Genomic DNA, 17,169 nt, shown 5'->3' on the forward strand with positions numbered 1-17,169 from the left:
CATATAAATGATTGAGAAATCCAGCGGGAATATTTATCAAATCACCTTTTAATTCAACCCACGATATTGAAATAAACATAGACATACAAGATGGAGATGCTGGAATCTTGATCAAAAAAACAGTGCTGGGTGAACTCAGCAGGTTAGTCAGCATCTGTGGAGAGAAATGGACAGGCAACATTTAGGGTCAGGAATCTGAAGAAGGGTCGAGACCCAAAATATCATCTGTCCACAGATTTCCTCCACAGATGCTGCCTAACCCACGGAGTTCCTCCAGGAGTGTGTTTTTTTGACAGTGAAATAAATGTAATTATAAACAAAAAACTAAATCACAATAATAAAGGAAAATGTTTCTTGGATAAATGGCATCAATGCAGCCATGGAACCAAATCTGAAAAATTCATCTACAACCATCATTTTAATCAAGGTGTATCCTGTGTCTCTTGACAAGGCTAGGTCACGTTAGTGGTTAGACAGGACCTGCCAACAACAGCACCTGCCAAAACGAGGCAAGGACTGGCAGGTGGGGAATGTGACAGAATCGCAACAGTGGTGGTGAGAATGGCACAGGTTATGTCTTCTCTTTGTGAAGTGGAAGGAGATATTCTTTACTGAACTGATTTGGACATATGGGAATGCATCTTATCAAGCATTTTATATCTACCAGAAAGGTGTAGGACGTAGGGGCCCCTGTCCCAGGTGAGACTCACTGCCTCCTCTTCACACCCTGGTAGCCTGGACCGGAGACTGCTCTGGATGGGCAGCCATGTTCAGCAGGGGGCTGTCAATGGCCATGGCTCTGCAGTTCTCCATCATGTGTACAGGGTTGACACAGGGGCAGTGTTTTCCTGTTGACTAGTTACTCCGGTGGCTGCGGAGTATGACGCAACAGTGACAGGGGCGCCAGCCCAACGAGAGGTCACCTGGACAGGACGAGCGCAGCAGCCAGCAACAGATTCTGTCGACCACATCACACCTGGACCCACCAGTCTTTACCTTCCCCACAACCCCCAAAGCAAGCAGCTGCATTCCAAGCATGCAAAATCAGTGTTTACTAGTTCTCAAGAGATTTCCTTCTCAGAATGAAAGATTACAGAGCAAGGAAATAGGTTTGATTCTGGCCTTTCAAACCGACTTAGCTCATTGGTTTGTAAGCAGCATGGCACAGGATCAATGGAACCCGATGCTGAAGCAGGCGGTGAGACACGGGCGAGATGGGTCGTTACTCTCCTCGGTGCCATGTCCTGGGATTCATTGGCACGTTTTGAATAGAAGAGAAGGAACTTCCAAAAGAGGGTCATGTAAAGATCCCATTCAATCCATGAGGGGAGCAGTGTTGGGTATTGTGCAGCAGTGGGAATTGGGCACACTTGTGCAATGCAGGCAGGCACCACCACGTTCCTACATCCTTGGAATGCTCTTAGAGCGAGGGTCATGTGGGCCGCACTGCAATCAGCTGTCCTTGTAAACAAACAGAACATCCTCGTCCGTCCCGTAGCTGTGGCGGGCCTCGTTGAAGTTACTCACGGATGTACAGCAGACTCCTGTGAAGCAGAGACAGGAAAAGGGTTTGAAGTTAGAAATTGCTACAATGGGAACCAGCTCTAATCCTTCCCCTTGTTGATGAGGGAGGTCACACTGCAAGCAGAAACCTCTCAGCCAGGCTAGAAGATGGCCAGCTTCAGGAAGGTTCTGCGATGCGGGCAATGGGATGAGAGCCCAGCAGACAGTGAGGGACAGTTGAGGAGCAGAGTGCAACCTCTTCCCCCACAATGAGAATCGCTGAAAAACCCTGGACTTAGTGAAAGGAAGACAATTTTGAACCATTAATGTTCACCAGATACCATCACTAAAAAAGATAGCATCCTTGTTATATTTAATGTCCAACATCTCATTTGGCCAGTGTCCAATTGGATGAATGGATCCCAGGACACGCTCCAGACGGTGAGTTCTCAATGTCCTACACAAGGAGGAACACCGATGCACAATTCCCTTCAATTTTCCCATCAAACTCCCCCCAAAGCACAGGCTAATCATTTCCACATTTTATTCCCCGTCATCTCGGGCATGACCTTGGAATGACAACGTGGTCATTGTGCGCGGCCCAGGTTGCATAGACCTGTCGCCAATATATGGTCCAGATCCTCCCACCCACAGCTCCACTTACTGTCAGCATATGCTGGGTTGTTGTAGAAGATGCAGCCTGAGTTCCTGTTGTAGCCACACACCACAATAAAATGTCCCTGATAGTCCGGCTTCCTGCAAAAGCATTTCTGTCCAATGGGAAGGAGGCAGCAGAACTTGAGCGGAGCGGAGCAGAGATCACAGACCAGTAGGATGGCGTTGACCAGGACCACCACCACGTGACCCTGCGCCAGGTGCTCCTGGATCTCCTGAATGGTGACTGACCTATTTTAGGGCAGAGAGAAATCACAACAGAAGGTCCAAACCAACCGTTGAAGCCTAAGACAATCCATGATCACCAGTGGCACAGCCAGTACATCGCCCAAAGATAGACACAAAGTGCTGTAGTAACTCAGTGGATCAGGCCCACCATCTCTGGAGAAAAAGGATGGGTGACATTTTGAGTCGGAACCCCTTCTTTTGATTATGTATGGGGTGGAGAGGAGGGTGGGGTTAAGACTGGTGGCAAGAAAAAACCAGGACCAATCTGGGCCAGGCACAAATGACCAAGGAGTTGCTATCACCCACCAAGGGATCCCACCACTCATCACATCTTCCCGTCTCCACCCCTTTCCACCTTCCACAGGGACTGTTCCCTCCACAACTCCTTGGTTCATTCATCCCTTCCCACCCAAACCGCCACCCCCCCCCAGGTAATTTCCCCAGCAAATGCAAGAGAGGCAACCCATGTTTATACCTCCTCCCTCAACTTCATCCAGGGTCCCCAACAGTCCTTTCCGGTTAGACAGCGGTTCACCTGTACCTCGTCTAACCTCATCTACAACATCCGGTGTTCCCAATGTGGGCGCTTGTACATCAGTGAGCCAAAACGTAAACTCGGCAACCATTTCACAGAACATTTACGTTCGGTCTGCCTAGAGCTATGGGATCTCCCGACTGCTAACCATTTTAACTCCCCTTCCCATTCCCATACCGATCTTTCTGTCCTGGGCCGCCTCCATGGCCAGAGTGAGATAACACGCAAACTGGAGGAACAGCAACTCATATTTTGCTTGGGCAGCTTACACCCCAGCAGAACGAACATTAAACTCTATAATTTTAAGTAACTTCTTACTCCCCTCCCCCCTTGCCCCCTTCCTCCACCCTAGTTGTTTTACCAGTTCCACAGTGCTTCATGTTGTTTGCTGCTTGAGATCACACCTTCCCTAGCAACAGTGACCATACCAGGCACCACCCTGTCAGAGGTCATTTGTGGCTGGCCCTGATCGGTCCTGGTCTTTTATCATCTCCAGCTCTTTAAGTACCCCCCCCCCCCCAACCCCTACTTTCAGTCTAAAGAAGGGTCCCAGCCTGAAAAGTCACCCATCCTTTCTCCCCCGAGATGCCCTGACCCGTTGAGTTGGTCCTGCACTTTCTGTCCATCTTTGGTATAAACCCACATCTGCAGTTCCTTGTTTCTACAGTACATCACTCAGTTTAGTGGACCAGAATCTATCAGCCCAGGAAAGGCCCTGGTCACCTCTCCCCACAGACTCAGGCTTCCAGTCATCATTGACTCTGCTGTGAGAGACGGCACCAGAACAGCTCCAGCAGGCTCCCAATTGATCTGGTGTCTTCTGTGCTCCACATTTAGCTTTCCCCAAAGACCACATCCCGCCCAAATAAAACATGTGGTCAATGGGCTAAAGGGCTGTTTATCATAAGAGCAAATGGTGGATGTTCTTACTACAATCAGTGAGAAGCAGAGGTGCAAGTATGTATTGGCTAGTCATAATGCACCTACCTGATCAGTGCACAAAGTGCTTTCTGTTTATTGCAAGGAATTTCCTTTGATATCCAAAATGATGCCAGGAAGTTCTTGAAAGATCTTATTTTTTAAGATGGATTTTCTTAATTGTGCAAGAAAATGTAAACACTCAGAGAAGTAAGCACTTGGGACCATTATCAGTTTAGTTTATTGCCATGTGTACCGAGGTACAGTGAAAAGCTTTTGTTGCATGCTAACCTGTCAGCGGAGAGACAACACACGATTATCATTGGCCCATCCACAGTGTATAGATACATGAGAAGGGAATAATGTTAGAGCATGGTAAAGCCAGTGAAGTCCAATTAGCAGTTAGGATGCAGCTAGTGCTGAGAGATTTTGGGCTGCCAAGCAGAAAGTGCAGCAAACGCAAATTCTTCTCGCAACCTTGGGCCCCTGAGTGGGAGATTTAAACACAGGTCTGGTTTCGACTTCATTTGTCATGCAGTCGTCAAACTGCTATTCCGTGCACAACCTACCTCTTCTCCACATTAACACAACTGGCTTCTGCGCAAGCAAACAGCTGATTTACCCGGTCCTCTTCCGTGTCGAAATGCTTCCGATAGAACGACTGCGGAAAGGAAGAGGCAAGGCTTAGATTACTGAAGACAAACCCTGGGCAGGAAAATCAAAATAACTGCAGACGCTGGAAATCTAAAATGAACGCTGGGAACACTCAGTAAATCAGGCTACACCTGCAGGAAACAGCGTTTAAGTTTCAGCTCAAAGTGAGTATCGCCAGTTTTTGCCCAGACATTGGGTTTCACCCATAAACCGGGTGAATGCAATAACATGCAGCAAAGGTCAGGCAATAGCTTGTACCCAGGTGCAAGGCATGGAATCCTCTGCCTTATCCCTAAAAGTAGAGGTGCATGAGAATGTTCCTCAATGAAACACCAATGAACTGGACATTATTCAAGCATCCTGGGACCGCAGAGTGCAAGATCATTGGAAACTATGGAAAAAGCCGGATCAGGGAAGGACTCAAGCTGTAGTTAGGGAAAGAACTGAAGCTCAGATATACAGGAGCCATCTCTGTGCTCCCGTGGACTGGGAACAGAAAGAGAGAAGCACACACATTTAGAGTTTCATTAGCACTCGTCTTTCTCAGCATTAAGATAGCTGTGTGATTAAGATCTTATTCTGGGATGACGTTTATCCTGTAACAATAGGTTTGTTGCCATGGTTAATAAAACAAAAAGATTAAGAATGGAGCAAGCCCAGTCTCTGGGCTGGGCCATGATTGTAACTGGTTGTTATTCAGCTCCTACAGGAAACCAGTGTGTGAACATGGGGCAAGACCACCATTCCCATGGTTGACCGATCTGTCTTTGAACGTAAAACCAGCCGAGCAACTGGGCCGCAGGACACAATGCTGTGGAACTGTGTGGTTGAGGAGGAAAGAAACGCTCATCCGAATACACCGTGGGAAGAGACAAAACTATCATGGTGAGAAAAGGGATCGCTGGAACACAAGATATATTCAGTGCCAGCAAGTGTAATGGGGAGCTCACCTGGTATCGATAGCCCTTGTCCACCCCTAGGGTCTGTGTGCAGAACCTGTGCATGACACCGAACTGCTGCATCAGGTAAGCCAAGTCAATTGTCCAGACGCTTTCACTGAACTGCAGTCTCCAGCAGGCAGTCTGGAACTCCTCTTCACCCACAGGGTGGAGGTACCTTCACAGAGGAGAGTAAAGGTTACAGCTAGGTCATAAGTGATAGGAGTAAAATTAGGCCATTCGGCCCATCAAGTCTACTCTGCCATTCAATCATGGCTGATCTATCTCTCTCTCCTAAACCCATTCCCCTGCTTTCTCCCCATAACCTCTGATATCTGTACTAATCAAAAATCTATCTATCTCTGCCTTAAAAATATCTACTGACCTGGCCTCTACAGCCTTCTGTGGCAAAGAATTCCACAGATTCACCACCCTCTGACTGAAGAAATTTCACCTTCCTAAAATAATGTTCTTTAATTCTGAGACTTATGACCTAGACACTCCCACGAGTGGAAACATCCTCTCCACATCCACTCTATCCAAGCCTTTCACTGTTCTGTATGTTTCAATATGGTCCCCCCTCATTCTTCTAAACTCCAGCCAGCACAGGCCCAGCGCCGATACGCACTCATCATAGGTTAACCTACTCATTCCTGGAATCATTCTTGTAAAACTCCTCTGGACCCTGTCCAGAACCAGCATATCCATCCTCAGATACAGTGCCCAAAATTGTTCACAATATTCCAAATGTGGCCTTACCAGCGCCTCAGCATTACAGCTCTGTTTTCGTATACAAGCCCTCTTGAAATAAATGCTAGCATCGAGTTTCTTTAGGGTCAGTGAGGGCTGACGTTGAACGAGTCTGTGTGGACCTTTCATATATTTAAGGAAATAAATATGATATGATATAGGAAGAGGCCACACTGATTTGACTGGCCACACTGGGGTACTGATTTTGGATGATCAGCCATGATCATAAGGAATGGCGGTGCTGGCTCGACGGGCTGAATGGCCTACTCCTGCACATATTTTCTACGTTTCACACAGCCCATCAGGTTTAGCTTCCATTTTCCTTCCCATAATTTATTCTCTCTCACATGCCATCTATTCCCCTCAATTCTCCTGCCACTCATCTACACACTGGGGGCAACACAGCATCCAGTTAATCATCCTTCCTTGAGATGTGGCAGGGAAACGGAACACCTGGGAAGAACACAAATAGTCACGGAAGAATGTGCAAACCCCACATAGACTGTACCCGAGGTCAGGGTTGAACCTAGGGCGCCGGAGCTAGAGGTAGCAGCAAGTCTTTTTGATAGGAACCTGCACAACAGGCTGGCCAATAAAATAAAACTCCATGGAACCCAAGATAGGGTGACATATTAGGTTCAAAACTGACGCAGGCAGGGAACAAAGTGGAACAATTAATGGGATTTTGTGACCAGGCTCAGCACTTGGCCCATGCTTGTGTATCATTGTTATTTGTAAGAGAATAAAATAAGAGCCTACAAATGAGGTTCAGGAGGTGGTACCCTGCCCTCGAGCTGCTAGCCCCTTTACTAAAGTCAATCAGATTGCAATGTCAACTCTACAATCCCGTTTACCTGCGAAAGGCTTTCACTTCCCCGTTCATCAAGAAGCCAACTCTGCTGTCAAATAATGACAGAATCTTTCCAGCAGACCGAGGATGATTTCAACAGTAGACAGATCAGTGTTTGAAGAGCAGTGATCTGTAGGGCCAAGGCCCTTATGCAGCAGGGTGGGATCTAATTTAGTAGCCAACAATGGCCAAGTGCATCCTGTGCCATACATGCAAGAGGCATTTGATCAGTGAACAGGGAGCAACAAGCTAAATAGTAGGTGGTCAATGCTCATTTGCATAGTATATATTTTTGCATGTTTGCTGGCATGGCTGTAATAAGCCATACATAACAAATTATATTCATCTTTTCTATTCTTTGTATTGTGTAGAGCAGAAAATTAAAAAATATGCATTGCATTCACAAGACTTTATAAATGGATGAAAAAAAAGATTAAACCACTACATTAGACAGCTGGGCACATTTTAAACTCTGGCATCATATTCTATGGATTGCGAGAGACGGAGGAGAAGTGTTGACAGCAATAACACAACTGAATTATGTAAACAGCTGAACAACAGAGAGCAGTGAAACCCAGCTCCAGACCTGATGCAGGAAGCTTGCGAGTGGATAACTAAACAGGGTAGAAAGACCTCAACTCAACCTCAAGCACTGAAAGAGCAGAGAAAGACTTATCCAAAGCAGATAGGACATACTGTTGAAGAGAACTGGTCAGCATGGCCTCCTGTCCAACCCAGCTGACAAAACAGTGCAAGGCATCATTAGCAGTGGCAACCTATACACTGCATTGGAGAATTCTACAGCTGGGAAGTGACCACTGGCACTGCGATGCTGGAGGAGCTGTCAAGTTAACTCCACTCTTTCCTCATAGATCTGCCATTTGTTTCCCCTTAATGTTCATCCACTTTATTGACAGTTATCACTGATTCCACACCCACCATTTCATTTGGGCAAGTGTTTCAGATCACAAGCGAGCTGTGTCCTCAGCCCACACTGGCTTCTTTGCAAAGTTATCTCCTCCAGCCATTGGAAGATGATTTATTGTTTATTACCAAATGATTTGGTCATCACATCTTAGGAAGGATGTTGAGGTTTTTGAGAGGACTTTGAAAAGATTTACTACAATTGTCCCAGGGAGAAGGGATTTCAGTTCCAAAGTTAGACTGGGAAGGCTCAGCATGTTCTCCTTGGAGCAAGGAGGGTTGAGAGGAGACTAAAGAGACTGCAGATGCCGGAACCTAGAACTAAAATGCTGGAAGTACTCAATGGGTCAAGCAGCAGCTGTGGAGGCAAAGGTGCAGGTCAACATTTCGGGTCCATCGGATCCTACTTCAAGGTTGAGAGAAGTTTTGACTGAGTTGGCAAGATGATGGTGGGCTTCCACTGTAGTAATGGAGCAAAATTGCTCTCGTTTGCAGAGAGATTCAGGAACAATGGAACAAAGTTGATAGGCAGGGCAGCTGCATAAACATATGATGCAGTGAGTGGTTTTGAACCTGATCGTGCAGCTTGAAAGACTGTGTCCTGTCATGACTTTCAAACGGAAAGCGGATGGGCATAAGAGAGAACATCTCCAAGCCCAGGAGAATGAACAGAAAAACACATCCGATAGATTGCTTTAAAATCAGACAGCGCCGGACACATCAATCCCATGCCTCTTTCAAGGATGTAACAAACACTCTTCCAGCTGAGAACTTTAAATAAATCATTGGCTTTGATTAACAACCTTCCCACTTTGTCCTGTCATCTTGCAGGATTTTCACACCGCCCCAACTCTGTTCCTGCATCACACTAGGTCCAGGGCTGAAGAAATGTCATTGACCTGTAATGTTGACTGGCTTTGCTTCCCACAGATGTTGATCAACTGACTGGGTTCTTCCAGCATTTCTGTTTTTGTTTCTATTCCTGCAACTTATTTTACATTTCACTATTTGATGAACTGCCTAGTGCATTGTTCCTTCCAGAATAGATCAATACACGTTTATAAGGTGAGAATTTTGAAGTTATGCCTATGTCCAGATTAGGTGTAGGTTATTAACAATTTTTTTTAAGATGTGATCATCACATTGCCCTAGCCCCAATCTGAAAAACAACCACATACTATCACTCCCAAATAAAATAATTAATAGCTGGAACCACTCATCAGGTCAGGCCACACTGTCAGAAGAGTAACGGTAGCAACATTCTGACAAAGTGTCTCCAACCTGAAACTTTAACTCTGTTTTTCTTCCCACCAATGTAGCCTGAATATTTCCAGCATTTTCAGTTTTTATTTTAAATTCACAGTATAGAAAGATTTTTATATTTACATAATTTACATTCCCTTTATGCCTATTTTTTCTATTTACCCATTCTTAGTCAGGAGATAGGGAGAGTAAATTGGGAGCACTTGCCCACATCAGACATGCGGGAGTTATTTAAAGGCCAGCTGATGAGTGTTCAGGACTGGTATGTTCCAGTAAGGAGGAAGGATAATGATGGCAAGGTGAGGAAACCTTAGATGACCAAAGTAGTTGGAAATTTTGTTAAAAAATAAAAAGGAAACCTATGCAAGGTTTAAGATGAAATCAGACAAGTCCTTTGAGGAATATAAAGCAAATAGGAAAGTACTCACGAGGGCCATTAGAAGGGCCAAAATGGGCCGTGAAGTGTCTTTGGCGAGTTGGAATAAAGGCAATCCCAAGGCTTTTTACAGGTACATTAAAAACAAGAGGGTAACCAGAGAAGATAGGACTGCTCAAGGATGAAGGAGGTTGTTTGTGCTTTGAGTCAGCATGTAGAGGAGGTACTAAACGAACACTTTGCATCTGTATTCACCAAGGAGAAGCATGTGGTGGACAGTGATATATATCAGTGTAGAAAATACTAATTTGACAGGGCAGTTTGAGATTAAGAAAGTGTTGAGGCTTTTGAAGAGCATTAAGATGGCTAAATCCCCAGGGCCTGATGGGATCTGTACCAAGTTATTAAGAGAAGCTTAAGAAGCAAATGCCTTGTATCTTCTCTAGCCACAGACGAGGTCCTGGAGGACTGGACAGTAGCCACTTTGTTCCTTTGTTTAAGAAGGGGAGAGAATCTATAGAATTATAGGTCGATGAACCTCAGGTGAGTGGTAGAGAAGCTATTGGGAAGGATTCTTCAGGGTAGGATTTACTCGCGTTTGGAAGAGAATGGGCTAAATTAGGGACAGTTAACAAGGCTTTGCACGCAGCAGATCATGTCTTACTCCTTTTTCGAGGAGTGACGAAGGTGGTTGATGAGGGTAGAGCAATGCTGATGACCTCTTCACATAAAGCGCATAGAATAAACAGAATACAAATGGTAACAATAAATACGAGAGCAAAGCAGCAGAATGGTACAAGATGGTGCAAAAATCCAATATGCAAAAGAATATTAAAGTGCAACAGCCAACTGAGGGAGAATTGAGAGCAAGAATAATTGGCAACACCTTTGCGAAATGAGTGTGAAAGAGGTGATTGGTTCAGGAGCCTGATAACAGTGGGGAAGATGTTTTTTAGTTTGGATGTCCGGGTGCCAAGCTTGATAAAAATGGTGGAAGTGACTAACCTGGCGTCACCCTGACCACACCATGGGTTAGCGAGCAGTCTGCATTGTATTACACTCCACGGATTATGAATCCCCACAGGTAAACTTCCTGCCCCTGCTCCTTACAAAATACTCTATATTTACCTGCATTAAACATCAGTCTACCCTCTTGCACCCTCCCCTTCTCCCATACCCCGCCCACCCTCACCCACTCCACTTCCCCCATCACCACTCCATCTCTCCAACCCTCCCACCTATCTACCCTGGTACAGAACCAGTGTGATGACGATGGTACGGAAGACTAATACAGAACCAGTGTGAAGACGATGGGCCGATTGGCCTCCTCTAGTCAATGGCTCTACTTACTGTAACACCATCCTGGAGCAGGCAAGCCCACAGTCCCAGTGAAATGATTGCTGGATCACCGGAACATTCAGCTGCACCAGGTCACCTGGAGGGCCACAGAAGACAGAACTTGAGAAAAGCAGCAGCATCGACTAGGCTGATCCTGAGCTTGCACTGCCAATTCAGGCCAGGAGCTGCACACCATGCATGCAGCCTGAGTCTCAGGCTGCAACAGTCATCTCTACAGACTGTGGAAGTGCTGCTGTGCTGCAGGACCTGGGCGCTGGTCCAACCTCAGGTCCTGCTCACTGACCCGTGGCCTTTGTATTGCAGCAAGGCCCCAGACGAACCTCCGCAACCTTCAGCCTTCTCACCGAGCCCCCAACTTCAGGCCTCACGCACTGACCTCTGGCCCAAACCTCTCAATTCAGCAAACAAGGACAAGCTATGTGTGATATATGTAAATGATCTGGACGTAAAAATGGACGGGTTGGTTAGTAAGTTTGCAATTGTCACTAAAATTGGTGGAGTTGCGGACAGTGAGGACGGCTGCCAGAGTATATAGCAGGATATACATCAGCTCCAGAAGTGGGCAGAAAATTGGCAGATGGAGTTCAATCCGAGTTGAGATGCTGCACTTTGTGAGGACAAATGTAAGGGGACCATTAACAGTTAACGGCAAGATCATTAACAACATTGATGTACAGAGGGATATTGGGTTTAAAGTCCATAGCTCACTAGAGACAGCAACACAAGTAGGTAGAGTGGTAAAGGAAGCATATGGTAGGTCTGACTTCTTTGGTCATGGCATGAGTACAAGAGCCAATATGTTGTACCATTACAAAACTTTGGTTAGGCTGCATTTGGGATGTTGTGTACAGTCAGGTCCTCTCATTACCAGAAGGATGTGGAGGCTTGGGAGAGGATACATCAGAATGCTGTCTGGACAAGAGGTCATGACTTTTACGGAGGTTGGACATCAGTGGTTGAGGGGAGACTTGACAGAAATATATAACATGACGCTAGACATGGAGACATTATCAGTACCTTGTTTCTCAGGGTTGACACTTCAAAGAGCTTTAAAGTGATAGGGGCAACTTTTTGTATACAGAGAGTTGTGGGTGCCTGAAACCCGCTGTCACGGGTGGTGGTGGGGGCAAACAGGACAGCGGCATTTTAGAGGCTTTGAGGGAGACACATGGATATGCAGTGGATGGATCATATGCAGGCAGTTTAACTTGGCATCATGTTCGGCACAGACACTGTTCTAGTTCTAGTGACCTTCCGCCGGTTTCCCCCTCCATCCACTCACTCACTGGTCAAGATGTCGGGCTCACTGGGCTTCATTGTGACGGCTGCAGCTTCAGCCCCGCCGCCCCCTGGAGGTCGCTCACATCCAGGCCGGGGCTGGAGGAGCTCGGCGACCCGGGCCTCCCGCCGGCAGGTTGTGCAGCGCGGACCCGTCCCTGTACCTGTCCCCCCCGCCGCCGCCGCCGCCCGCGGCAATGCCCGAGGCGGAAGGGAATGTGTCAGGGACCGCGGCAACGTCACGTCCGGCGGCAGACTTCCGCCGCGGCGCATTGTGTGTGAGCTGCTGCTGCCGCAAACATGTCGATTGGCGTCCCCATCAAAGTGCTGCACGAAGCCGAGGGCCATGTGGTGACCTGCGAGACCAACACCGGGGAGGTGTACCGGGGCAAGCTGATCGAGGCTGAGGACAACATGAACTGCCAGGTGAGGGCAAGGAGCAGGAGGGAGCGAGCGAAAGTGCGGGAAGAGGAGAGGCCGGGGGGAGGGGGAGGGGAAGGAGGGAAGGAGATGAGGAGGAGGAGAGAGAGACGGGGGAGAAGGATGGAGGAGGGGAAGGAGGAGGAAGAGGAGGGGGGGAAGGAAGAGTGAGTAGGAGAGGGAGAGGGGAGGAGGAGGGAGAGGAGGAGAGGAGTGAGGAGGAGGAGCAGAGGACGGGAAGAGAGGAGGGGGGAAGGAGGGAAGGAAAGGAGGAGTTGAAGAGTAGAGGGACCGATGGGGGAGGAGGAGGGGGATGAGGAGGAACAGGAAAGGGCGGGAAGAGGAGGAGGGAGGGGAAGAGTAGTGAGGGAGACGGGGAGGAGGGGGGAGTGAGAGGGGGGAAGAGCATGAGGGAGGAAAGGTAGACAAAAATGCTGGAGAAACTCAGCGGGTGCAGCAGCATCTATGGAGCGAAGGAAATAGGCAACGTTTCTGGCCAAAACCCTTCTTCAGACTGATGAGGGAGGAGAGGACGGGAAGAGAGCGGGAGAGGCGGGAGAGGGACCGAGGGGGAAGGAGGAAAAGGGTAGTGAGAGGGGGAGGGAGGGGTGGAGAGAGACTGGGAGAGGGTGATGTCTGAATGCAATCAATTCCTGTGGTGAAATGTTTTCCCATTGCCACTGTACATGCTACGATAAGGGTTCCACAAACTGGCACAATAACATCAGATGGTCCAACACAATCGGGCGGCACTGTACTGCAGCAGTAGAGCTGTAGTCTTACAGTACACACAGGGTGGGGGGGGGGGGGGGGGGGGGGGGGTGCACATTCTGGCTGGCTTGTTTGCCTTTCTGAAGTGGGTTGTGCTCTGATCCCATTGCCTGTACTGACCCAGTCTCCTTCCCTCCCCAGATGTCCAACATCACCGTCACTTACAGGGATGGGCGTGTGGCACAGCTGGAGCAGGTGTACATCCGTGGCAGTAAGATCCGCTTCCTCATCCTTCCGGACATGCTGAAGAACGCTCCGATGTTAAAGAGCATGAAGAACAAAAACCAGGGCACTGGGGCTGGCCGAGGAAAGGCCGCCATTCTCAAAGCTCAAGGTTGGTGCGCTACCAGCTTCAACCCTCCCTTTCCAACCCAGGTCACAAAACTGATGTGATTTTCCTGGCTACTGTCCCTGATATTCCTCCAGCAGCTTCAATTCAAACCTGAAAAGTCATTGACTTGTTTCCTACCTGTCCCTCTCTCCACAGATGCTGCCTTACCTGCTGCGTGCTTCCAGCATTCTGTTTTATTTCATATTTTCAGCATCTGCATAAACCTATGTGACGGTTTGGGTTGTGAGGACGAATAGAGATGGAATGTAACAGGAAAACTAACGCATTTGGTAGAAAAGGCAGGGTATTTTGAAAGATTGAAAGGTTATTAGTGTTCAGTGGAAACTGAGCATTCTTGTACATGGATCGTTGATAATTAAAATAGGGGATAGCAAGCATTTGGCCTTGAGAACGTGGGACTTTTCAAGAAAGGAATTGAGGACAAAAATGGAAGTGCCTTTTGGGGTCCCGGTAAGATTCTGCTTGGATTATTGAGCCCTAGCCTCCTGCCTAAGAAAGGATGCATTTCCAAAGGTAGGTGTGCACTGAAGGTCCACCAGAATGATTCATGGGGAGCATTGGTTAATGCGGAGAGATTAGGCAGAGGGGCCTGACAAGTTCAGATGAAGGGAGGTGATCTGATTGGAACTTACAAAATTCTTACAGGGCATGACAAGGTGGATGCAGGATGAGGATGCCCCTGGCTAGGGTGTCTCAAAGTAAGGCAATTCAGGGCATAGATGAGAAATTTCATCTGAGGATGGTACATCTCTGAAATTCCTTTACCTCGGAGGGCTATAGAGGCTCATTCAATGAGGATTCAAATGGGAAATGTGGGTAGTTCTGCTATAATGCGTGCTTCCACATCACAAATGGAATATAATGCAATTGATGAATTAGGGAACACTATTTCTATCATGCCAGTTGAATTGGCTAGGACGAATTTTCAATCAAGAGCCGGAGAACCACTTAAAAGTTACTTTAGAAATTGGCGAGCAGAAAAAAAGCTGACTTGGGAAAAAAATGTTGAAAAATATAACTGTAACCTTCCAGCAGTAACCAGACACTGTTGTTTCCTAACATAGTTGCAACTGTCACCATGGGAGGCCATTGATGCTGACAAGCAATCGCCTCTATTGACACTTGTGCAATGATACCCTATTAAAAATGTTACATACAGTTATGTTACATACATACTTTTACTTAAAGTAACAAAAGTAAACAAACATATTGAAATTGCCCTTTAAAAAAAAAATCCAGCTGGGAAAAAAAACATTGTTATTGCGAGTTTAAAATGCTTGTGCTCCGAACCCCCTTTCCCCAAGTAAGGCAATTATTTTTGTAACATGATTTTCTACAATATGGGGTTTCTTGGGGGCACAACTATTGTGTTAGAGCAGAACTTCCTGTTGATGCTAAGAAAGCTGCAGGATGTGACAGGACTGTTGGACAGGCTGCCTTGAGGGAGATCAGCCTGCTCCTATCTCTGGGGTTTTTGTGAAGGCTTCTGATTGCCACTCCAGGTCTTGGTTGGCTTGTTGTCAGCAGGGCAGTTGCTGTGTGAATACTTGTTGACCCTCTGCATGAAGCCAGCGGAAATTGAAGGTTTGACTCCTTGTCTGATTGTTTCTCTCTCTCTTCAGTGGCTGCGCGAGGGAGAGGCCGTGGTATGGGACGAGGGAACATCTTCCAGAAGAGGAGGTGAGGTCCTCCTCCCGCCTCACCGAAGGATTTCCAGGAGCTTTATGTATTTGTTGTTTTATAATTCTGTATACGGAGTCCATTGTGTTGTGGCTGGTTGACAATAAACATTTTCCATAAAATGTGTTTGGTCCTGTGTAGACAGTGATCTTTTATCCTAGGATTGCCTCCCTCAGTGATTGGGCTGAGTTGCCTCTTCCTTCTGATTTGGCCCACTTTTTCTTCACAACTCTTCCTTCATCACAAAAAAAACTTGAGGGCATAGATTTAGGGTAAGGAGGAAGTGATTAAGAGGGGATCTGAGGGGCACTTTGTTCACCCAGAGTGGTGTGTGCCAAGAATGCGCTGCAATAGAGCATGGTTAAAGCTGGGTCGCTGACAGCAATTGGGACGTGTCTAGATGAGATGACCCTTCTTCCCAACGTCCTACTGACCAAAGTACGGTCATGGTCAAAGAAGTATGTGAAGATGTCCAAGAGCCGACACCTTGCCTTCAAAGAGACTGGATGTACGTGGGAAATTATCTCCATATTGAACAGAAATTGTTTAGAAAAACGACTCATAAAGCTATAAAACATGGAAATAGGCCCTTCGGTCCAACTGCATGCTGACCAAGATGCCCCATCTTCACTAGTCCCATCAGCCCACATTTGGCTCATATTCCTTAAAACTTTACCTGTCCAAATGTCTTTTAAATGTTGTTAAACTACCTGGCTCAACTACGTCACCCGACTGCCTGTTCCATAATACACCCTGGTGTTGAAAGGTTGCCCCTCACTAAATCTTTCCCCACTCACCTTAAACCTGTGTCCTCTGATTCTTGATTTCCCTACTCTGGATAAAAGACTACATTAATTCTATTTATTCTCCTCTTGATTTTATACACCTCTATAAGATTACCCGCTCATCCTCCTGCACTCCAAGGAATAAAGTCCTAGCATGCCCAATCTCCCAATAACCTGGGCCTTCAGATCCTGGTAACATCTTTGTAAATCTTCTCTGCACTCTTTCCTGCTTAACGACATCCTTCCTATGTAATTGTGTCTAAAACTGAACAAAATACACCAGACTATTTTGGGGGGAGGGGATTCAAAGGATGGATACTAAAACCATTACAGAAACATACAGGACAGCTCGCCCATGGTGACTATAATGCCTATCTTCAGTAATCCCATTTTCCTGCAATAGGGAGGTTGCACGGCAGTTGGGTCAGGACCCGTGACCCGTACTGTTGCCACACAACGCCAACTGGAGTACATGCGATGAACTGCAGGTAAGCACTTACCATTGTTTCCAGCGTAGCGGGCCTGTTAAAAAACGCTGAAATGGTAAATTTTTGCGCTGTAAATAATTATGGAAATCGGGGTAAGCATGAGGGACATTTATCCTACTTCTGAATTCCAAAAGTGATAAATCTGGCTGTAAAATTTAAAATTCGCCCACCCATGGTTCTCAAGTGGGTTTTTACATGCAAAAAGAAAATGCTTCTGAAGCAAAATTTATCATTAAAAAAAAAATCGCAAACCATACGTGGGTTTTGAATTACATTTTACTCAGATGCAAGCCAAGGAATATCTTTGAAAGGGAGTGGGTGTTTAAGCTGTCAGGACATTTTATCATTTGCCAAAATATACATCTCAATACATAATGATAGAAAACTTACTTTTCCACACACCACTGGAGATGTTTTAATGA

The 17,169-nt window shown here is 46.7% G+C and overlaps 2 protein-coding genes across 2 annotated transcripts; one reads left to right on the plus strand and one right to left on the minus strand.

Moving 5' to 3' along the window:
* Window positions 1-30: 30 nt before the first annotated feature.
* gucd1 (guanylyl cyclase domain containing 1) lies at window positions 31-12,599 on the minus strand. The gene is made up of 6 exons (XM_055655938.1): window positions 12,260-12,599; window positions 10,965-11,049; window positions 5,464-5,629; window positions 4,429-4,520; window positions 2,168-2,409; window positions 31-1,544 (listed from the first exon to the last, which is right to left on the minus strand). The coding sequence occupies exons 1-6, from the start codon at window positions 12,597-12,599 to the stop codon at window positions 1,453-1,455; spliced, it is 1,017 nt and encodes a 338-aa protein (XP_055511913.1). The 3' UTR covers window positions 31-1,452.
* On the plus strand, window positions 12,543-15,600 carry snrpd3 (small nuclear ribonucleoprotein D3 polypeptide). The gene is made up of 3 exons (XM_055655940.1): window positions 12,543-12,677; window positions 13,584-13,776; window positions 15,417-15,600. The coding sequence occupies exons 1-3, from the start codon at window positions 12,552-12,554 to the stop codon at window positions 15,476-15,478; spliced, it is 381 nt and encodes a 126-aa protein (XP_055511915.1). The 5' UTR covers window positions 12,543-12,551; the 3' UTR covers window positions 15,479-15,600.
* The last annotated feature ends 1,569 nt before the right edge of the window (window positions 15,601-17,169 follow it).

The sequence above is a fragment of the Leucoraja erinacea genome, chromosome 25, assembly GCF_028641065.1.
Source record: "Leucoraja erinacea ecotype New England chromosome 25, Leri_hhj_1, whole genome shotgun sequence".
NCBI classification, from domain to species: Eukaryota; Metazoa; Chordata; class Chondrichthyes; order Rajiformes; family Rajidae; genus Leucoraja; species Leucoraja erinaceus.

Bases quoted from the DNA above. Each gene is read 5' to 3' on its own strand.
- snrpd3 (XM_055655940.1), top strand. From the start codon at position 12,552: ATGTCGATTGGCGTCCCCATCAAAGTGCTGCACGAAGCCGAGGGCCAT. The intron at 12,678-13,583 runs GTGAGGGCAAGG...TTCCCTCCCCAG, and splicing joins AGGACAACATGAACTGCCAG to ATGTCCAACATCACCGTCAC. The intron at 13,777-15,416 runs GTTGGTGCGCTA...CTCTCTCTTCAG, and splicing joins CGCCATTCTCAAAGCTCAAG to TGGCTGCGCGAGGGAGAGGC.
- gucd1 (XM_055655938.1), bottom strand. From the start codon at position 12,599: ATGGCCCTCGGCTTCGTGCAGCACTTTGATGGGGACGCCAATCGACAT. The intron at 11,050-12,259 runs GTGAGTGAGTGG...GTGGCCCTCCAG, and splicing joins TGAGCCCGACATCTTGACCA to GTGACCTGGTGCAGCTGAAT. The intron at 4,521-5,463 runs GTGAGCTCCCCA...TCCTTTCCGCAG, and splicing joins ACAAGGGCTATCGATACCAG to TCGTTCTATCGGAAGCATTT.